This window comes from Malaclemys terrapin, chromosome 3, assembly GCF_027887155.1.
Source record: "Malaclemys terrapin pileata isolate rMalTer1 chromosome 3, rMalTer1.hap1, whole genome shotgun sequence".
NCBI lineage: Eukaryota > Metazoa > Chordata > Testudines > Emydidae > Malaclemys > Malaclemys terrapin.
In genome coordinates, this window is record NC_071507.1 from 97428020 (window position 1) to 97450976 (window position 22957).

General features: G+C 44.1%; 1 protein-coding gene across 1 annotated transcript; it reads left to right on the forward strand.

The window, feature by feature from the left end:
- The first annotated feature begins 4051 nt into the window (after nt 1–4051).
- ZC3H12D (zinc finger CCCH-type containing 12D) lies at nt 4052–20434 on the forward strand. The gene is made up of 6 exons (XM_054022979.1): nt 4052–4157; nt 7023–7463; nt 12340–12479; nt 13664–13898; nt 16238–16344; nt 17006–20434. The coding sequence occupies exons 2-6, from the start codon at nt 7162–7164 to the stop codon at nt 18076–18078; spliced, it is 1857 nt and encodes a 618-aa protein (XP_053878954.1). The 5' UTR covers nt 4052–4157; nt 7023–7161; the 3' UTR covers nt 18079–20434.
- The last annotated feature ends 2523 nt before the right edge of the window (nt 20435–22957 follow it).

A 22957-nucleotide genomic window follows, 5' to 3' on the forward strand; every position in this document is an offset into this window, starting at 1 on the left:
AAACCTCAGCTTCTTTACCTTCACTTAGCTGTGGCTGTGATGTCTTTTCAAGGGGAGTTTTTCAGACACTCCAGTGCATCAGTGCAGTTTTCTGAGCTCAAGTTTTGGGGGGGTTTTCTTCTTCCCTTTTCCTTAAATAGCTTTAAAGTACTGTAGCATACTCTCAAGTATCTTATTCCATGGTGGGAGGGGAGAGGGAATTATGGATCTAAGTTTCAATGGGGCTTCAAGTCCTCTGCTTTTGTCCACATGCAACTTTGTAGACACCTTTCTACATACTCATACCACCTTTTTAACAGCTGCACACACAGGTGAGACAATGTTTGTTCAAACCCCTCATCACCTGCCAATGCTGGTGTTAATGCACTAAAAATGTTTGCAGGAGGCCAGGGTCTCAAAGGCCTAAGGTTACACCTTTGACATATTCGTGGGGAATGCCACCAAAATGTGCATGTGCTTTAATCGAGTAACCAGCTGATCTTAGGGTGAGGAAAGATAAGAGACACACCAATATCATCTCCCCATGGCTTGTTACTCTGTCTGTCAGGACTAAAATTAGTCTCTAATCCTGCAATTGAGAGCATACTGTCCAGTATAAAATCAGAGCCGGAGACTGTAAGCTCTTTGGGGCAGGGAGCTAGTTCTGGAAAGCGCCTAATACCCTGATGGCTAAAAACAATCTGAAAAATGTTAAATGACAGTAGCTTACTCAAATGCTTGTTGTATATAATATATTGTCTGAACACCTTTGCTCTAGCTACTGTCAGATTTTTTTGTTTTGTTTGAAGTGATGGTCTTAATGTAATGCATTGTGCCTGCATTAAAAAAGCAACCATGAATTTTGTAGGTGTTATGACAAATCTTTAAAGCTGAATGATGTTTTCAGGAGCGCTTAAGAAATCTTGGGTTGACTAGCAATAAACTTTTCAACTTGAAGCTTGTTTGGGACTTTTTGGTTGAGAGTGAGGTGCTTAAGTTAGTATGATAGAAAACTCTGAGGAATAAGAACTCAGCTATAAAAATAGGAATAAAATCTGTTCTGATAGCTCTTTAAAGCACTGGTGGAACAGTTTAAAAAAAAATTCTGGCCATGTTCTGATAGATCTTGCAATGGGGTCATAACATTTTCCAAAAAGTCTAAGAATTTTCTGCTTCTGAAAGGGGGTTAGGCAGTGTGCATCCTGATGGCATCAAAAGATCTTTTTAAAACCTCCTACACCTGTGTAGTGCAGCTGCTGGCAAGGGTCTGGGCCTGAAATATTTACATTCTGGTCGTATGAGTTTAGTAGCTTTCTCTCATTCACGTTTGTAGTTTTGCTGGGTGCAGGCCAAATTATATCCGGTCAGGCTAGGGGAGAGCTCTCCTCTCTATTCTGACTAATCACCACTTTCTATAGCCTTTTATGTCCCCCTTGGTTGACTAAATGCAGCACTTTGTTTGTTTGGAGAGAGGCAGCCTACATCCAACGCTGTGGGTGCCACTGCTCCATAAATTGGTTGAAAGAGCTAAGTGTGCCTGTCATGCAATCCCTCAGACTGCACCAGATTTATGGCAAAGTATTCTCTTTTGAAACAGGTGGCATGGGCCAGCACAGGGTTGCTTGTAGCTGTAACACTGCTAATCCAAAGGGGATATCTGATTTGCTAATGGAATACTATTTTGCTGTCACCATGGAGGAAGGTGACTGTCATTTTGCAATTTAAGAAACCAAACAGTTTTACCTAGTGATAGTATTGCCAGTGGAAGTTCCACAATCACCTCCTGTCATCAGCAGGTGGCCTGAATCAATGTGGGTTTGGCCAAACTCCATCTTGCTTTCAGAAGTATCTTAGATTTGCTATAAACTGACATGGCACCCAGAGACTCCCGTTGACTTCAGTGGGCTTTGGGGTCAGGCCCTAATGTTAGATCCTGCCATTTAGAATCTCTTTGCTCAGAACCCACAGTCTTAGCCAATATTGCATATACTTATGATTGAACACTCTGCCTTAGTAATACACTTACAAATGAGAAGGTAAAGCCAAGACATTTTAATTCAAGTCCAAGGGTGAAATTCCATCCCCATATGAGTTGATGGTAATTTTACCATTGACTTCAGTGGGGCCTGCATTTCACTCACGGAATCTACACCAAGAATGTACACAGTCCTCTAAGACCATAGGTACAATTGAGGAAGTTGCATAAAAATCTGTCAGCTACCCCATAGCAGTGTCAAACATGAGCTACTTTGGGTTCAGGCTGGTAAAACATTCTTCTGGGGGAAGATACGGGCTGTTTCACAACACAGTAAATTCCCAAATCCAAAAACCATCAGCCTCAACAGGGGAATGTCTACTAGTCCTTGTCTCTATGAGAAAGTTTAAGCAAAGAAATTTTGGTCAAAGAAATGCAATGCTTTAACTAAAGAAGCTAAGGTTCATTGTTACTTCTGTGGTACTGGGGATGGAATGGGCAATAGCAACACTATGAGCTAATATCGCAGTCTTTGCTGTACTGTTACAATGAATGAGAAAATGGCCTGATGCCATCATGAGTGATACTAATGGAGTCTGTTTTTTAATTACAGTTACACTTCTAACTGGTGGGCTTGTCATGGGACAATAGCTGGTGTTTTGAAAGTTTAGAATTGCAAAAACATGAGGGGGGAAAAATCCCTTTCCGCTATTGCACTGTGCGATATTAAGCACAGATTGTGCTGCAGCTACGTGTAGTCAGAAACGCTTTTAAAAAACAACAACCCAGGCACTGTTTCACTATTACTTCATCACAGTAAGAGTTTTTATCATTCTTTAAAAAAAAAAAAAAAAATCTGCAGTCACCAGGTACTGGAATGAGTTTCTGGGTTTTACAGTAACAGAGAGGCAAGGTAATTATTGATTTCATATTATGGCTGTGCCAAAAGATGCCTAGCGGGCTTGGGCCCTGTTCTGCTAGGTGCTGTACATACAAAGAGGAGACAGACCCACAAGCTCATTTAAGACTAGCTGTATAGCACCTGTGTGTAATGAACAACTAGGACAGCCTTGAGAAGGTAGTGCAGGCTAATAGCATAGGGTCACATGGCTGTGTGCACAACATGGTGGGCCTGGGTCAGTTAAAGTTGAAGTTTTATAAATAAAATAAATATCCACACTGGCCATAAAATGCAGACTAGGGTTGAGACCTTATTGTGTGACAATGACAGAGCAGGCTTCCTTCGTGATTGTTTTTCACCCCACCCCCCTCTGCAGCAGCCAGGGCCCAGGCTCCCACGGGAGCCAGCTGCAGCAACTTCAGTGCTTCAGAGATTCCATCCATCTGAATTATGGGGACCCCCATAGCTACCAACCATCCCTGCCGATATCTCCCCTAGGCTAGGTCCCTGCCAGTGAAGTTTCAGACACAGTGGTTTGGTTATGGTGGCATTCGGAGTGAGATGCAAGAACTCCACATTTATAGTGGGAAGGCAGCTCCCACCATAGGTTTGGAGAGCATAGTGTGTCTACATGAATGTGAGAGTTCAGGAATCCTTCAGTAAAGAGCTCTGTGTTTATCTGTGATGGCCTAGTGAATTGCCTTTTTTAACAACTATTTTATCGTAGTCCTGCTGAGCAGCTCCTCTACACCCCTGACACACCTGGATAAGGACTTGTAGGATGTGGGTCATTAGGAACTGAAACAAAATGGGGAATTTGGGAGACAGTGTGGTGGACAAATCAGTCTTTACTTTCTCCCCTCCCCCCATGTCAGGCAGATAAAACACACTACCTGGTAAACATCCATTTTGAGAATTTAGATGAACTTACTTTTCTCTTTCTTGCTAGCTGAGTGCTGTTGGGGTTCTCCATGTGTGACAAATGGCTAAACTTTGCATGGGTGACTCATTCAAACCCTTAGTTTCCTCCTCCTCTTTTGCAAAACAAATGAAAGTCTAAGGACTTGTAGTTCAATGATAGCCAACCAACTGAGGAAGTAAAACAATCACATGAAAGGGGCGTAGCCTGCTTGCTGCACTTGTTTGTGTTCAGTTGACATCAGAGTTATAACAAGCCTCTAAACAAAGGGCTGACTTCCTTGTGGGGAACAGCATTGCTCAGACTCCAGCCTGGTGCTTTAGCCGTGGGACAAGGCAGCCGGTGACTCAAAGCATAGTATCGGACAAGTCACAGAGCTCTCTGTGAGTACGACTCTTCGCTTTTATTCATTTCAGCCAACGCAGGAGGGCAGAGGGTGGTAGAAGAGAGAGTCGAGTTTTCACCCACACACAATCCTTCAGCACAACCAAATGGTTTAGCCTCCCGCCAAACATTCTGTGAGGCTGTTTCTTTCGTGATCAGTATTTTTATCTTCTTAGACTAGTTCTTAACATTTCCTGCAGAGAAAATGTCCACAGGTAAGAGTCAAATTAGTGGTGGCTGGTACATTCCAAGAGCTGCTCAGCTACTTTTTTTAGCAGCAGCCAGCACAGGTGGGGGGCGGAGAGGAGGGCTAAGGTGGCATAAAGTTGTCCACACACTCCTGGCACTGCAGCATGGAGGTTACGGGAGACTGACTGATGCTCTGGCTTAATGCCAGGTACTAACAACCCTCAGGCTCCAAAACCTTTTATTTATGAGTGAGTTAACACCTTTTATTGGACCAACCTCTGGGCGTGAGACAAGCTATACAGAACCCCATTCACGCCTCTGGCACAAGTATCCAGCTGGGAGGGTCTCTTTGCAGGATCGGGGGCTTAGAAGAGAAGTGAATGTGGGACAGAGCCTTGGTTGGTGTAAATTGTGGTAGCTCATTGGCTTCACGGGAACTACCCTGTTTACAGGAGCTGAGGATTGGGCCCATTGTCTGTTTTAAGTCTCTACCCATTGACTATACCCAGTTGCCCCACAACCCATACCTTGTTAGGCAGCTAGTGGAGATGTTGCAGAAGAAGTGAGTCTGGAGGGGAGCATGAAGGAGAAGCCAGTGGCCTTACAGATCAGTTCAGAGAGGACATTCAGTGAAAGTTACCTTGGAAATGTATTTTTAATAATTTCACCATTAATGTGCCCCTGCACCCATCCAATTCTGCTTCGGCTACTCATTTAAAAGCGGGCAGGGAGGAGACACACACAATCTATTCAATAAGGCAATTTGCATGCTCTGCTTTCCCACACCAAAGTGTAATCCTCTGGGTCAGCGCTGGGGCTTGAAACCTAAAAGCCTAAATCTCTGCGCTCATGCCTGAGCTAAAAGATCCAGGTTGCACAGCTCACAGGGGCTAGCAGACGCCAACCCTCTGTATGGCAGAGCCTAGAGCCATGGTGCATACGTGTGTGTGTTACAGATGTTGTCTGGACAGGGAAGCTTAGCCCAAGTTCCAGAGAGCCACAGCAGCTCCAATCCCTGCTCAGGCCACAAAGTGTGTTGTAATAGCCTGGCTGGAGTGGCTGCTGTGGGGATTGAGCCCAGTACCCATGGATCTAAAAGCAAGAGTCTCCATGGCCTGGGAGAAGGAGCCTGGCTCCTTAACGCAAAGCCTGCAGCAAACTCATGAGGCTGTATCTGGGACTAGCCGCTGGTGAGGACAGAGCAGCACTGTGAGGGTGGGATACACCCACATGCTCCCCAAGGGGTACTACTCTTCTATAATTATTTATAGTATCATTGTGCCTAGGAGCACTAGGCATGGACCAGGACACCACTGTGCAAACTAGCTGTGTGTGTACAGGTGCTGTACAAACACAGAAAAAAATAGTTGGCCCCTGCCACAACCAGTTTACAATACGAGTCTAAGATGAGAGAGGACAGTAGGATGCATACAGCTGGGGTGTACAAGAAATCAATGACAGAGGACTGATCAGCATCAGAGCCAGTGGTCTCAGCACACCAGCACTGGTTACTCTTTTCTCTCCATTCCCTACCCAGTTTGGCCTTTTGTCTTGGTTCATTATGCTATCTAATGACCATATTTTAAACTGCAAACTTGTCCGGGAAGGTAACTTGGCTTTTGAAAAGTCTGAAAAGCCCAATGCTGAGAGACAAAGATGGTATTACAGGTGAACCCTGATTCATTGAAGCTGAGTTCACTACCATCCACTCTTGGCCCCAGGAGAGGCTCCTGTTGTAAAGTACCTCAGGTTCTCTGGAAGGAAACTTCAGCCTTCACTCCTGCAGAGCTGAGGTTGGGTTAAAATGCCAGCAGCCAATCTAAACTAGTGCTTCCGTCATGGAGCTGCTGTGGCAGCTGGCTTTCAGCAAAATGCCAGGACAAGACCCAGTTCAACATTCCTAGCGAAGGCCGGAGAAACTTATGTTCCCCTAGCTTACACTCAGGCATACTCACTTCTGAGTCTGGCCCTCTCTCCACAGCCTCTCAACGATGAATCCAATTAAAATTAAAACTGCTCAAATAAGGTTAGGCTCAAGGCTACACCTTTGTATGGGTGAATTCTTTATGTTCAAGTTAAAACCTCCCTGACAGAGAAGCTAGGACTAAGAAAACAACAGGGTAAGTCATGCATCAGCGGAACATCTGAGTGATTTCACCTGAACAGTTTCACAAGATCAGAATTTTTCTTGAGGGCTAACATGTTTTCAAATTTCCAAGTAATGCTGCAAATAATACATTCCCTCATTGCCACTTAGATGAAGTTTGCCATATTTGTTGAGTTGCTATGACATCTGAGATCTCTCCATTGAAATCAGAAAGATGTTATCTGTGGTTCATTAACCACACTGAGCAAATTGAAAATCCCCAGTTATGTTTTATTCTAAGTGATTTCCTGTGAGATGAGACTAGTGTGATGCCTATCTTCAACCACTCTCCCCAAGAAGCTCACAAAAACTGGATGCTCTGCAGAGGTGCTTTTCTAATCAGAGTGGAACAGAAGAATGTCCATTGTGCCTGAGGAAAAGCTGGGGCACTCTCTTAAGCCAGAAGGGACCTAATAAGACTGGCCTCTTGTATAGGTGTCACTGTATACTGAACGTGTGTGAGAGAGGCAGCAGTTCCTTGGCTACCACATTTAACTGTATTATTTAAAATCTTTCCCCCCCTCTAAAGCTGATGCCAGCTAAAAGCAGCCGAGAGAACAAAAGCATTAAGTAAAAGGAACAGAGAAGCCTGCTGAGACTGGCCCTGGCAGGTTCGCATCCTGCAGACTGGTAACCGCCCAGGCCCAGAGAAAGTACCTGCTGCACAGATGGAAGCGCACCTGGGCAAGATAGAGTTTTTCTGCAAGCTGGGGTATGGCAAACAGGACATCTGCAAAGTGCTGGAAAATCTGGGCCAAGGGGCCCTGGAGGATGATGTGCTGAAAGAGTTGATTCGGGTGGGTAGCAGGCCTGTGGCTCAGGAGAGGCAGGCCCAGCATCCTCTCCCAAAACTTGTCCCCCGTGGGTCATGTAGCAGTCCGGCAGTGCCCAAGCAGCCAGAAGAGGTGGCAAGCGATTCTTCCAGTCACTTGAGACCTATCGTGATCGATGGCAGCAACATTGCTATGAGGTACGTGTCTTTCCATCTTGATATCTACAGGGGATCTCCATTTCTCAGTAAGTTTTGTATTTGAATCCAGCCTGAAGTTGTGCTCTCCTTTATGTAAGAAGCACACAAGATGCTTGGGGAGCGATATCTCATATCTCTGTTCATGGGGGTGTAGCTTATATCATGGACCTGCTCTCTCTCAGTATCAAGTGCTGATTTTTAAAACAATTATCACCTCTGACCACCATTTTGAAACTAACTCTTAGTCTCTACTGTCTGTAGCAATACGTTTCACCAGCCTTCTCTTCACTTTAATTCCTAAGTGAGGTCTTGCTATCTTTACACACAAGTATCCAGGAGATCTAAATCAATATGCTGAGGCATTGGCAGGACAAGCTGGATGACCAGATAAAGTAATTAAAGTGTTTACTTTATACTGTACTTAAAAATCAGATTCATTTGTATAAGTCCAGATAAGCAGCAGCACAGTATTTCAGGTGATTGTATCTTGTATTAGTTACTTCCTGTACTGTTTTTGCTATTTTGTCTGAATTGTAAATCAGGTGACCATGACTCGGTGAAGAGTCTTAACTGCCCTGAGAAGCAGAGAGCAGTTAAAATGGGGAAATGTGGATTTTGGTTTTGTCAAAAACCTCACTCATCATCATTTTGGTTTTGCAAGCACAACCCCAAAACGTCCCTGGCTTGTGTGTTTTAATTTTGATTAGTGGTTTATAGGAATCTGGACTATATTACATTTTCCAAGTGTTTATCAGCTCAGTTGTGACACAAGGAGTCACTATCACAGCTGGGTTACAACATAGGTGTGCATAGGCCCACCTGCAAACCACAAGACCATCCTTCTTTGCAGGACCCCGTGATGGAATTAAACCGCAGCTCTATAATTCAGAGCTCTCCATGGTCTATTGTGTGCATCATCTTTTACTTCAGAGATCACCAGACAGGGCATGTTCAAACCCCATGATGCTATGGCTGTAAGTGCAGTAGCTGGTTTTGGCTGCCATGTTGCTTCTATTTTGAGCTTTTAGGCCATATACCCAAAATGGGTTTCCAATAAGCCATCCATGCTCCAGTCATTTCAAAGGAAGTCTCCAGTGTATTTCTGTAGAGGAAGGAATTACAGCAAGACAAGACAATGAGATGCAATAGATCAGGCTATTGGGTTATTACATGGCTGGCATCCTGCCTTGGCATTCCTAAACCTTTCATATAAAGGAACTGTAAGTTGTTTTCAATTTCCACGTTTTCATGTCTAATAAGTTCTCTTTCCTCCTGCCTCTCTTTAATTGCCTCCATTACAAGACCAAAACTTTACAGCTCCTCCCAACCAACCATCACTCTCTGGCTTTGGGGATATCTCCAGGAAGTTTGTGATAAGAGTAAAAACTAGTTGGAATAACTGAGAAAGTTACTGCCTTCCCAAGAATGTAATTTCACATTGAACAAGGAGAGAGATGGCAGGAGCGGCTTTCCTTTAGGGAAAGCCTTTCTGTATTGCAGATAAATGGAGTTTAACATTGTGGCCTGTGTGAAGTGTAATGGGTGCCATATTTTCTCACTTTCTTCTAATTCTAGTGCAGGAGAGTCTGTATTTCATGACTACCCCAGACTCAAGCAGGACAGCTGCTCCTCTCAACACAAGAAAGAAATACCCATTGCCTCCCTATTGTAAGAACTTTGGGGATGGGGGGGGGGGAGAGAAGACGCAGGCAAGTTATAACACGTGGAAGAAACTGGCAAAAGGCTACATTCTGGAAATGTGGTTGCCCAAGTGGAGAAGAGCATTTCTGTTTCTGCTTTGGGATTAATGTGTGTTGAGTATTTCATAGTCAGTACTCGAGAGTCACTGGGGAGAAGCGGGCATTTTAAAAAGACTTATGCAAAACAAAAGGGATGCTTTATCCCTCCATCCCAGAATTGTCCCTGGGATTGCTTAAGCAATGTGAGCTGCCCCAGGAGACCAAACCTCACTGTATGACAAAGGCTGTTGAAGGCTCTTCAATCTAACAATGGTATAACAAAAATCCAATGGCTGGAAGTTGAAGCTAGACAAATTCAGACTAGAACTAAGATGCAATTTTTTTTAGAGGGTAATTAGCCATTTTACCGAGGGCTGTGGCGGAATCTCCATCAATAGCAATTTCTAAATCAAGATTGGATGCGTTTCTAAAAAGTATGCTCTAGTTCAAATGGGATTCAATTCAGGATGTTTGGTTTGTATTATACAGGAGGTCAGTCTAGCTCCGTGGGTCTCAACCAGGGATACGCAGAGGTCTTCCAGGGGGTACATCCACTCATCTAGGTATCTGCCTAATTTTACAACAGGCTACAGAAAAAGCACTAGCAAAGTCAGTATTAAAATTTCATACAGCCAACAACTTGTTTATACTGCTTTAAATACTATACACTGAAATGTAAGTACAATATTTATATTCCAATTGATTTATTTTATAAATTAAAATGAGAAAGTAAGCAATGTTTCAGTAATAGTGTGCTGTGACACTTCGTATTTTTATGTCTGATTTTGTAAGCAAGTAGTTTTTAAGTGAGGTGTAATGCAAGACAAATCAGATTCCTGAAAGGGGTACTGTAATCTGGAAAGGGTGAGAACCACTGGTCTAAATGATCCCAGTGGTCCCTTCTGGCCTTAGAATCTGTGAAAATTAATTAGATCACTGGATGGCCCTCAAAGGTGCTTATAGCTAAAACACTCCCAGTGATACTGGAAAAGGGGCTTTGACATCCTAGCATGTTGGTGACAAACTTCATTGGTACATAGTACAGAAAGATTGTGTGGTCTAGTGGATAGGGCACTTTACTGAAATCAAGCCATCTCTATATATGGTGGGGGGAAATTACATTTCTTTGTCTCATCTCCCAAACTTGAGTAGGATGGTTGAAAAACAGTTTGCATCCCCGTCTCTAATAGAGTCACAAACTACATTAACCATGAGCTAGACTGCCTGGGGAGAGGAGATCTACAGCAGAGCTCCTGATGGCAGGGTTGTTAAAACAACAAACATATCCCTGACCACTTGAAAAGGGAACTGCCAGAATCCTACCAGCTGCAAGTCTATTAAAATGAAAAAATGGTTACGTAGTTTAGTATGCACAGGTGTGTCTAGCAATATTCAACTGCCAGGTGGAGGGAGGCATTCTGGGCAGTTCAGCCCTGACTTCTGGCTCTATTTTGTTTTGTTTCACTGTAATAACATCACTGCTTATCCAATACTAATCCTTAGAGCTTTTCATCCACAGAGCCACAAGCACTTTACAAAGGTGGCTGAGTATGATTATTATACTCGCTGTGCCAAACACAAACTCCGGGGTCTGATTCTCTTTGCATCTGCATTGGTAAATCCAGCGTAACTGTTAAAATCAGTGGCGGTACATGGCCATAACCGTGGTGTAAGTGAATGGGGAAGTAGGCACCTGGTATTAGAGGCATATAACCAGAGCTCCTTCAAAGGCAGCTGGGTGGCTCCCCTAAATTCCATTCCATAAAATTCCATTTTATCATTTTGGGATAATTAATCATTTCACTACTGCACTTATGATTCAGCATAAAATGATACTTTCCATGCCTTTGTTGATTCAGATGATAAATGTACTCGGTATCTGTGACAGTAATTATATAAACATTTCTAACCTATCTATTCTGTCACTGCAGATGCAGAGCTATGATGACAGACTAATAATTAATGTGTGTATTCTGCAATGTTGAAAGCACTAGTATGATTGTGGAGATACGATCTAGAGAGTTCAAAGTACACAAGTGAGGCTGCTGTAGATAGCGTGGGTGTGGGTATGTTTTTCCATTTCAGGATCGTGGAGTAGGGTTCAATCTGTGTGTGATGATTATTATATCTGAAACCACTACACCTATTTCCTTGTGCAACGATGGTTAAGAGCAACGAAATTACCTTCCTCAATGTACTGTTTGTAGTCAAATTTAGACAAGCCATAATGACAAACAACAAAAACTTTATGGGGCAGGGTAAAGAAATTGAACAAGACTATAGCCCCTTACAGGCTCTCGCAGACATTATTTCCCTAGGCTCTCCTGATTGATGCTGAATTTTAGCTGATTTCCATAACTGGGTTTGCTACAACAGAGATCCTAGGTTTTCCCATTGCCTCTGGCCTGGACAGGCAAAAATCCAACAACCTGGACCAGAATAAGGTGGTCTAGGGCACAGGGTCTCCTATTTTCCCATCCCCATATGGTGGTCCTGTCCCCTCTTGGGGAGTCATTGGCAGGGAGCACCTATACATGCTATCTGCTGGGACGGTGGTGGGGATTTCCAGTCATGTGTCCTGCCTCTCAAAGAGTCACCTGCAGGCCCCTTGGCTGCCATCTTAACATAGCACAGCAAGAGAATAGGGCCTAAGAAGTTATATTTCTGAGGAGAAAATTGCCGCTTTGTGATTCAGCTCCCACCATGAGCACTTTCTGTTCAAACCACCAGCCTAGACAGTAAGGGGAGTCCAGAACAGCCCAGCGTGGTCTAAAGTGAATCCAACCTTTGTATCCCAGGTCCATCTCTACATGGAGGCTGAGATAGTCAGCGTGGAGGAGAGAGAGAGTATCTCCCCAATTACGTCTGCCTTTGAAGTCTAGTGTGCAGGAGCACTTGTTCTTGAAAACATCCCAGTTCTAGTGCAAATAAAAAGTCACTTGTTCCATTGGAAGATGTATCTGAAGGTGTCCAGCTGGGGCTCTCTGCTCAATATGTAAAGGTGGCTTCCATGGCTATCATTAAGAGGTGCTAGGGCTGATGGTGTGATTACTTTGTATTACTAATTCAGCTTCCAAGAGCTGCATGTATCTCTTCCTGAATCTTAACCTATTTCTCTCTCTCTTTTCTTGTTGCAGCCATGGGAACAAAGAAGTGTTCTCATGTCGGGGGATTCAGCTGGCGGTGGACTGGTTCAGGGAGAGAGGCCACAAAGACATCAAGGTCTTTGTCCCATCGTGGAGAAAGGAAGCACCACGATTGGACAGCCCCATTACAGGTAGACAGGGTGTTCCAAGAATAATCTGAAATATATTATAAATTAACTATAGCAACGCTGTACCTCTATCATGTCATGTAAAGGCTAGGCATTCGGGACTTGAGGAAGCTGATGCAATTCTTTCCTGGAGAGAAAGCAGCATCACGGAAGCAGACAGCAAGGCACATTTTTCAGGGTGCGTCAGTGATGAATCCATGGCTGCATATATGCTTTGCTGTTTGTGTAGCATGTGTGACAGAAATCAGAATCTTTTACTTCAAAAGCACAGACCTCTGCCAGTTGAGCTAAAGGAGAATGAATCTGTGGTATAGCTGTCAGCTGTATTACTGGAGGGTGACATTTCTCCAGCAGCAGTTAGTTGCAACACACAAACAGCAGCCAATCCACAACCATTTTCTGTTATGTCATTACCAATATAGCACTTGCGGTGTAATATATAAAAAACATGTCAGCCAAAGCCAATGTCAGAGAGCAAAGAAGAAATGAGTGGACAAAAATGAATCAGCGGAAACACTGAGCTTACTATTGTGCTGCTGCTTCTAGATAAGGAGTAAGACCTACGTGGAAGAGCGAAAAGAAATAAAATTGCTGTTACAGGTGAAATTGTGTGCACAGCCCTAATGTTTACAGAACCAACCCTGGGAATGACTGAAAATAAGCCGTGTAACCTGTTAAAAACGGATTTTGAACCACCCAGACATTTTCTGTTGTTTGTAATTCAGTAGCCACAGTTTCAGGTATGTAAATTGGCTACCTCCCAAAGAGACTTATTCAATGGCAGGTTCTCACATAGGGTGATTTGGGGAGCGCCGTTAGCTCCCACTGCAGTTGGTGGGAGGTGCAGGTGCTCAGCACAGCTCAAGATCACATCCTAATTATCCTTTAAGTCCAAGATTTAAAAAAAAAATAGACCTCTAAGGCTAGACTCCTGAGTCTATATTTAAACACCTACATAAGTTACCTAATTTATAAGTTTGTTGAGTTCTCATCAGCTCTCGCTGATGCCAATGGTTCAGTGCCCCAGAAAAAAAAAATTCACACCATTCATTGAGTCTCCTGAGTCTGTATTTAGGTACCTAAAAACCCTTATTATTTTTAAGGTGTTTTTAGATTCTTAAAGGATTCCAACACGTGCTTGATAGGTGCTAATCACTAATTTTCTTCCCTCTTGTTTTTGTTTTCAGATCAGCACATTCTTGATGAGCTTGCAAAGCAAACCATTCTTGTGTACACTCCATCCCGCAAGGTGAAAGGCAGGCGGGTGGTCTGCTATGATGATCGCTATATAATTAAAGTGGCCCATGAGAAAGATGGGGTGATTGTTTCCAATGACAACTACCGGGACCTCCAGAGTGAGAATCCTGAGTGGAAGTGGTTCATCGAGCAACGGCTACTCATGTACTCCTTTGTCAGTGACAAGTAGGGGACAAGTCTTTACTTTGATTTAAATACTTGAATGCTGGGGGCCAAATTCAACCCAGCCATAAGTGCAACTTTGATGTCAAAGGGAGCAGGTGTGTTTTTAAGAGTCAGCTGGGGGGTCCTGGCTTTAGTATATTCTTCCTCACCTCTGCTCTCAAAGGTCCTGTGTAACTCCTCGAGGAACTTGTCTATATCAGGGTGACAAAGGTGATCTAGGACCCATGTTGCTCCTAGACCCCTGCTAATGCAGAGAATAAGAGATATGAGATGAAGATAGGACTGTCTCCCACTGTCACAGCACTATAACATTTATTTTGGACAGAGATACAATGAAATTGATATCTGGCAACAGGAAGGCATTTGGGTGCTTGGCAGTATGTCTAATATCCCTGCTGGGCTAGGAGTGAGTTAAACTGTCCCCTCCCTTTGTGAGTAATTCTTTCCCCTCCATTTTCAAATCCTCCCGTACAGTAATCATCCTTCTCCTGGCAGAGAGGGGCCAGGCTCTGCAATTAGATCCTGGTCTCCCACATGACTGATCTCATTGGAGGATGCTACTGACAGTTTTGAATTCATCATAGATATCATATGAAGCTGAATGGTGTGTAGATCATTCCCAATTTTGTATGTCTTTCTCTGGCCCTGAAAAGGTTGTTACTCAGTCAACTGGTCCAGGCCTTTATTTAGCTGGTCAATGTGCACTGACAGCAAGTTTTCATTCACACCGATGGCCTAGTGAACAAGCCTCTTGAGATGGGGTACGCTCAAATGATTTTACCTCTGATAGATCAGAGTGCTAGTAGTTCTCAGCCACCCAAAACTGCACTAAAATACTTGGCAATGCATTTAATATAATAGTTGCTTAAAGCCCTTACTTATCAGCATAATGGGACTCAAAGGTCAGATCTGTTATCTCTCTAACAGCCAGGTTACTTCCCTTGTTACTAATAGGTATCAAACATTTACATAACATTTCTCCTTTTCCCTTGTCTTCCTTTCCCATTCACAAGGCTGTCAGAACATTTTCACAACCCTCACTTAAAAAAATTAAAATATGTCTAGCTATTTTTGCCAAGCACATTTGGAGAATTTCACATAAGGACAGACCTGCCCATCTCTAAGAGACTCTTCAGATCTTAGCTGCTGGTTCCATTACACCCAGAGATTGGGAATTAAAGGTCCATGCTCATTCATGTGCCCCCACCCCACCAACCATTTGTTGCTATCTCACGTAACTGTGGCCACCAACAGACCAGAAAGAGCAATGGCCAATCAACATTTGTTGAGAGCTGTGTGGGCTAGTGCTCTGAACAAAGGATGAGGAGACAGGAGCTGCTCAGTTTCTAATCCACTCTCTGACTCTGACAACTTCTATAGCCTAAACCAGTCAGTTAGCTTCTCTCACTCTGTTTCACCAGCCAGCTAGTCCCTCCCAGGGGTGTTGAGAGGATGGATTTGTTTATGACTGTAAAAGTGCTAATTGTTATTGACATTCCTGCTGTGATGGCTCTTCCTAAAACATCACATTCAGATGATAGGGCAGGGGAATTAGTACTCCAACTCGCCATGCTTCTAGGACTTACATAACACAATATCACGGCATGCAGAGGCTCATAGGTAGGTCTGATATTCAACCAAGGCTTAGTGCTAGGTCTTAGAAATCCATGTGTTCTTATATGCAGTACATGTGTGTTGCACAGGATGATGAAGTAAATGGCAGAGTGATGAGGCATCAGCCTTCAGTCTGATTTCACTGGTGGATTGAGTCTGCCAACTCCTACTATTTTAAAATATGTGTATATTGTAGAGTTGGGGTGGCCAAACACAGATCATAGTGCTGCGAACATGGAGCAGCACACTGAAAATAGGTGCACACAGGGAATTTGGGCAGACATCAACATGTCACTTTCTGTTGCTTCAAAAGTATCATACAGGGCCTGATACTGCAAAATTGAAAGCCATTGCCTGGCCAACATAATGCCAACCCTCTCTCTCCACAGCTTGAGATTCCAGCACTGATACTAGAACCTCTGGCAAGGGGAGGAGCTCTATGAACTTGCAGTACTGTACCTGTAAGGCTGGTCAGCTAAAGAGCACTATTTCCCTCCCAGAAAGAGTGGGGTTGCAGCTCAGAGATCTAAGATGCAAGAGTGTGGATTTTTAGTGCATCCCTCCTCCTTTTGATAGGGATTGTGTAAATGTTACAAGGCTTTTCTGTCATAACTGTGCACAATAAATGATTAAAAAAATAAAGACCCCAAAGTAGAATGTAAGTGAAATGCAGCACTTCACAAAGGGATGTCTATTGAGTGACTAATGCTCTTTTTGGGTTTCAGGTTTATGCCTCCTGATGACCCGCTAGGCCGTCATGGACCTACTCTTTACAATTTCCTCAGCAAAAAGCCAGTACTTCCTTTTACTAGATGGCAGCCCTGTCCTTATGGTAGGTTTTCTTTAACTCGACACAATGATGCCAGCCTGTTTTTCTTCTGGAGCTCCTTGCCACAGCTGCAGGTCAAGGGCACACAGCCCACACTCCAACCCCCGCTGTTGAAACAAGGTCACAAAGGTCCAGTAAAGTCACAGATGCTGTGACTTTGCTGACCTCTGTGACTAAAATGTATTCTTCCTAGGCCCTGATTCCATGGGTTCTCTGGGGCTGGAGCACCCCCAGGAAAAAAATAGTGGGTGCTCAGCACCCACCAGCAGCCCCACTGATCAGGTTCTCCCCCGCCCCCCCCCCAGTGCCTCCTGCCCGCCGCAATCAGTTGTTCAGCAGCATGCAGGAGGCGCTGGGGAGGAGGAGGCACAGCACGCTCAGGACAGGGGGTGGGGTCTTGGGGAAAGGGTGGAGTGGGAGCAGGGCTGGGGATGGAGCATGGGTCGAGCACCCCCGGCGAAAGTGGAAAGTTGGCACTCTGGTATCCTTAGTAATAGCAAATTGCACTTCCCCCATCTCACAGCGGTGTTGAGGATAAATACATTAAAGACTGTGAGGTGCTCAAATACTATGGTGAGGGTACCTAAAATAGATAAATTAATATTTGTCTGATACTTTAATGCCCCACTCCTACCTCTCAGCTCATTGTTTTGTTTTCTTTCAGGCAAAAAATGCACATATGGCAGTAAGTGCAAATTTTCCCACCCTGAACGACAGTATCAAGCTCAGCTGTCAGTGGCCGATGAGCTCCGAGCCAAAACAAAGGCCTCGTCTCAAAGCTTGGGGACAGAGGAAGAAAAGTTGAAGGCTGCCCCAACTACAACCCAAGGAGGGAATGCATCCCACAGCGCTTGCATAGAAAGGCTGCAGGAATCCAGTGGTGCTACAGGCGGCAGGAGCAGCTCCACTCAGAGCTTTGCAACGGATTGGTTCCATTCCACGCAACAGGAAAGGACCTACACTGAGCATTCAGCTAGAGCCTGGGGAGACAGGCCCTTGTGTAAGCTGGAACCCGAACAAAATGTATTACAGCAAGACCTACAGAGAGAGCAAAGGCTCATGGAAAAGCAGCTCTCTGCATTATCCCTCAGGGACAAGATATATAGTGCAAATAGGCTGGCAGACACCTCTGAGAGAGGGGATGCAAAGGACAGTACCCATCAATGCTGTAATCTTAGACACAATCACTGTCACAATCTATATGCAACTCATCACAACCATAGTTTGGACTGCATGTGCTTACAACAGTGCGAGCTGCCTTCTCATCTTTGTAGGCATCCAGCTCACTCTAGACCTGAGCACCGCGGCAATGTGCAAATGTTAGCAGTGCAGAGTCAGAGAATCCAATACATTGTGGACAGATCTCAGTCCACACAAGGCCTGCAGGCCCAACAGCAAGTCACACGCTCTGTCAGGTCTCCTCCGAATGGCCCATTTCCCTACAGCAAACGCGAAGATGGACAATACCAAAGGCATTTGCAGAATCAGCCTCCCATTCAGCCATTTTTGTTAGATCCCCACAAGGGGCCCGGCTCCTTCAGCTACTCACCCACTTCTCATAGCGAGTATCTCCCCAATCATGCTCCAGAACCACTTGCTGGAGAGCGAGCGCACATCCGCAGCGTGCTCTGCTCGGTCTTCCCATACGATGAAGTGGATCGAGTTATGTTCTTGTACCCTGATCTCAAGGATATGGCTAGTTTAATTTTACTAATTCAAAGACACAGGCTCTTATGAAGTGGAGGAGACTCTCCTCACATCAGTCCCCCAAAAGAAAAACAAAAACCAAAACCCAAGAGACTTTGCCAGCTGGGGCCAGGCGTCCAAGGTTGTTTCCAGCTCTGCCAGTGACTCACTGTGTAGCCTTGGGCAAGTCAGTTAGACTCAAATTGTGGCAGCCAGCCACTGGCCCCAGCAGGCGATGGTAAGGAGCTGCACCACCCATGAAGGGATCCTGGGGAAGGACTGTGCCTCGGAGAGTGATTCCTTCCTTGAGGCACAATCCTCACTGAGTTCCCTAGTGGACAGGAACACTGCGTCATCCTTAGGATCCCCCTGGTGTGGATGGCCCACTCTACTTCCTGTTGTGGGGCTGTTGCCCCTTCTCCCTCCCCATCTCCTGTGAGATGTCAGCCATCCCTGGAAGTGGAGCTGGCCCTGGTACTGCATACAGGTGCTGCAATTGTGACTGACCTATATGCAGACCACACAAGGAACGTGTACTCTTTGCAAACCTTCCACCCATCCAAAGAAGGGTCAGTCACAATTGGGGCCATTAACCTCCCTGTTCTTTACTTGCTAACAATATTGCCCCACCTTACAGAGCAGTTGCTGCAAGACTTAGTGTATACTTTACAAGCACTTTAAGAGCCTTTAATCAAAGATACTATTGCAGTTGGTTTCAACCTGTGGTCCGTAGACCTCTGGGAGTCTGCAGACTATGTCTTAAGATTTCCAAAGGGGCCTGCACCTCCCTTTGAAATACTCATGGGTCTTCAAATGAAAAAAGGATTGAAAACCACTGTGCTGTGGCATTGCAAGTAACATATGAGCAACGAATCTGTGGATTTTTCCTGTACAAAGCTTCATAAATGTCCTAACCCTGACAGCCCAATTGCATCAGCAGAGCAATCATTTGCCCCCTGCTCATGAGAACAATGTGGGACAATCTTCCTTTGAAGAGATTTGCATTTTTTAAGGATTCCCCTCAGAACTCAGATTTTCAACACACACAAACATACACACACACACACACATACACAAATGACAATCCATAGAAAGCCACAGAGCATATCTCCCACTAGCATGGGCTCCCTCCCATGAGGGCCAAACTTCTCCCAGTCTCTCACAGAGCTGCTCTCATTGTCTTTCAAATACTCTGTTGACATGACAAAGGCTGAATGGAAAGACTGAGGTTCTGTTCCCATCGCAGGAAAGCATGCAGGCTTCCTGCAGTGTCCTCATTTCTGTGTGCTCAGTTCAACTATTTGGCAAATTCAGAACTTTAGCAGAGGATAAATCCTGCAGTTTTTACTCACAAACGATCTTATCCATTGAAGCTAATGAGAGCTCAGCCCAATTAAGGAATATATTACTGCAAGATTTGAGCCCTTCGCAAAAGGGGATGGTCTCAGGATGCAATAGCCTATCCTTTGCGCTCTGGAAAAGGAGACAGTTTCACCATGCCAAAAATGAGTTGGGCACCCAAAGACAGACACACCAAATCACTAGTCATGTTTTAAAATCTTGGCCTAAAAAGTGTAGTTACTTCAGAAGGCTCATACACTCTCTGAGTTTTATACAAACTTCCCACTGTAGAAGCTCTGCCTTAGATCTAGTATATTGCTTCATAGACATCGGTCACACACCATCATTACATTTTTAATGTGGCCTTTTTTCCCCATTAGTCTGACATCCCAGCTATAAGATAACCTTGGCTTTTCGTCATTGCACTTCTGCTTTTATAATTATAGTCATTAGACCCAATCTTGTCCTCACTGAATGGTTAACAACTCCCATCAACTTCTGTGGGAGCAGGATTGGACCCATTTTATGCTTCACAAGATAAAAAGTAGGTTTCTTTTAAAAATCTGTTTTGTTAGTTAAGAAATATTAGCAGGGTTCCTACAGACCATGGTAGAGACAGCTGAAGCTGATGATGATACATGTTCAGCACTTAAGTGCAGTTCAACTCCATTTAGTGGGTTTATCTTTGACTTAAACCCTGAACTCATGTGAATTTTTTTTTTCTGGACAAACACAAGGATGATAATGAGAAGAGAAGCTATTTTTCTTATGAGAAAACAAAAACTTAACTGAGTTAAACTGACCTTTAGTTACCCACTTTAGTTACCCAGTTGTATAGCAGATTTATGGATGCAAATGTTTAAACTGTGTTCCTTTGGGACATGTTTGATTTTGGTAAGCTGTAAAGCTGCTAGCCTGTGCACTGTGTCATTTAATTATCTAGGTTACAAAACATGGAATCTTAAAGTTGACCCTTTTTGGAATTTTTCCGAAGTTTAAGTATGTCACCACTGTGACACACTGTAATACTGTAACACATATTAAAATGTTCTTCATTATATGATGACATTGAGCTTTAGAAAAAATATTTGTATATCTGAGCTATTGAATTTAATACACACACACACACACACACACACACACACTCTCTGTCACTAGCAAACCAAGCATGCGCTTGGGGCGGCACAACTCTAGAGGCGGCATGGCAGCATTCCTGGGGAGGCACTTCGCTCTGGGAGGGTTTTTTTTTTTTTTTTTGCTTGGGGCGGCAAAAAAACTAGAACCGATTCTGGGTAGAGGTCTCTTTATCCATTGCTTCTTTTTGGGGTATTTTCTTCAAGAGTAATATAGTCCAGCCCTGCATTCTCTCTGAACATCACCTACCACCTGTACAAAAGAGCCAGTGTAGCCTGATCTTTCCACTGCCTCTCATCCTCCATAATGCTCAGCCTCTTTGAGAAGAGGATGTCAACTGTTACCAGATCAGAACTCTTCACTCCCATTGCGGCTAGTTTTGTGCATTGTGCACCAAGAGCGAATAGAACTCATGTTGATGCTGCCTCTTATAGGGGAGATTTTCAAAGACAAATGAAAGTTGAGTGCTTAACTAACTCCCACTCATGCCTTTGTAAATCTCCTGCTTTGGCATGGTGTGTACTCTTGGAGGCAGGGAGAACCAACATCCTGGCTCTGACCTGTCCTCATGGCTGCAGGTGAATTGAGAGTCCTTCTGATGCATCATCAGAGAAGCTTCCTTACAATGAGGGAGGAGGATTTGGTGCTGTGGATGTGGCAGTCACTGCCCTCCTCAAGGCCCTCCCCAACTAGATGTACGGTTAAGTGGAAGAAGGTGGGAAGATTCTAATCTGGTTTCCCCCTCCACATGGAAATTACTTTTGTTTATTTAAAAAGAGGATTAAATTAAAGGGATTTAACTATTTATATTGGGGGCAGTTTAGCAATGGTGATTTAAAAAACAAAACAATTTTCATGTTGTTTCATGTAGATTCAGCAGGCATATTTGCATTAATTTATTATGCTGCCAAACCTTCATTGGGGCAGATAAGGTGGTTTTCCTCCTAGTCATGCAAACTCACTTTAACTTTATAGTTTTGAAGATAGTGTACCACAAAGGTGCCTGTCTGCGCAACTGACGCCTGCCTGATTGCACCATAAAGAACCAGGAAGTAATTCAGCCTGTCAGAGGAGTTTCTTATCTGGTATTTTTATTTCCTGTAACATCCATAATGCAATTGGTTACTGGAGAACAGTGTATAGCACTAATCTTAATGCACTCTGCTTTACTACATCAGTGAGCACTACTGGAGTTTTTGATGCCCTTATCCATTTCAATTAGTAATATAAAAAACTTAATTCCTCATCCAACGATGTATATAATGGTAAAGGTGTAGATGAAATGTGTTACATGCAAGGGTGAGTTTAAATGGAGAATCTTAAAAAAAAATCCTTAACTTGCCCCTTCACCATAGGTGGCGCTGTCTAATCACATAGATGGCCTCTCACTGCATGTGATGGAGTTTCTAGAGAAAAACAGGGGCCTCACAAGTTCCCAAAACATCTCAAATCCTTAAAATATCAGCAGGGGTCAATTATTCACCAACCCTTGCTTTTCAGAAACTTGAGAATTTTGATTCCAACTGCCTTCCCCTCCACCCCCTCCAAGATTCAGTCTAATGCTACTTCCCTTCTACCTCTATAAACATGTATTTCCTTGCAATTATGATACAGTAGCACTCCCAGACAGAATATTCATGCTATACCTCTCTCCTTTTGGGGGGAGAAATGAAGTTTTTCTGAAAAGCGGTCAGTAAAGCATGTCAGCAGGCTGGTGATCAGTCTCTCTCAAACACAAGTCAGGCAGGATTTTCACAGGTGCTGAGCACCCATCACTCCCACTGCTGTTCTGAGTGTTAAGCCACTCTAAGGCCTTGGCTACACTCAGGACTTCCCAGCACTGCCGCGGCAGTGCTGTGAAGCATGAGCAGGCTCTGATTACACTGGTGCTTTACAGCACTGCACTCACTGCACTCGGGGGGGGGGGGGGGACATTTTCACATCCCTGAGCACAGCAAGTTGCAGCATTGTACAGTGCCAGTGTAGCTAAGGCCTAAAGCCATGTGCATATTGTCTGAAAGAAAACAGCCACACCTGGCTTTGAGTTCAGGCCAAGAGAAGGTGGAGGACAGCTGTTCACCAGATATTTGCTCACACAGGAGTCCCACTCTTTCTTTTGTTCAGAAGAGGAGGGTCAATTTACATAATTATTTAGTAAAGGTCTAGGCAAGAACATTTTCTGGAAGTGATAGCAGTAAGTTCTGGTTTCTATTGTGTCAAAATAAATTCCATGGCCAGCCCACATCTAGAGGGAAAACTACAAATTGATATCCTTCTTACCTAGACCAGAGCATTTTAAATTATGTTCCAGAACACTGGAGGAAAATTCCCCCACTTACTAAACAGTGATCACAGCTGTGAGCAATAGCCCTGTCTAATAGGGTGACCAGACAGCAAGCATGAAAAATCCGGACAGGGGTAGGGGGTAAGGTGCCTATATAAGACAAAGCCCCAA

Coding starts and splice junctions, on each gene's coding strand:
- ZC3H12D (XM_054022979.1), top strand. CDS start 7,162: ATGGAAGCGCACCTGGGCAAGATAGAGTTTTTCTGCAAGCTGGGGTAT. Junction 7,464..12,339: donor GGCAGCAACATTGCTATGAG/GTACGTGTCTTT, acceptor TTCTTGTTGCAG/CCATGGGAACAAAGAAGTGT. Junction 12,480..13,663: donor ATTGGACAGCCCCATTACAG/GTAGACAGGGTG, acceptor TTTTGTTTTCAG/ATCAGCACATTCTTGATGAG.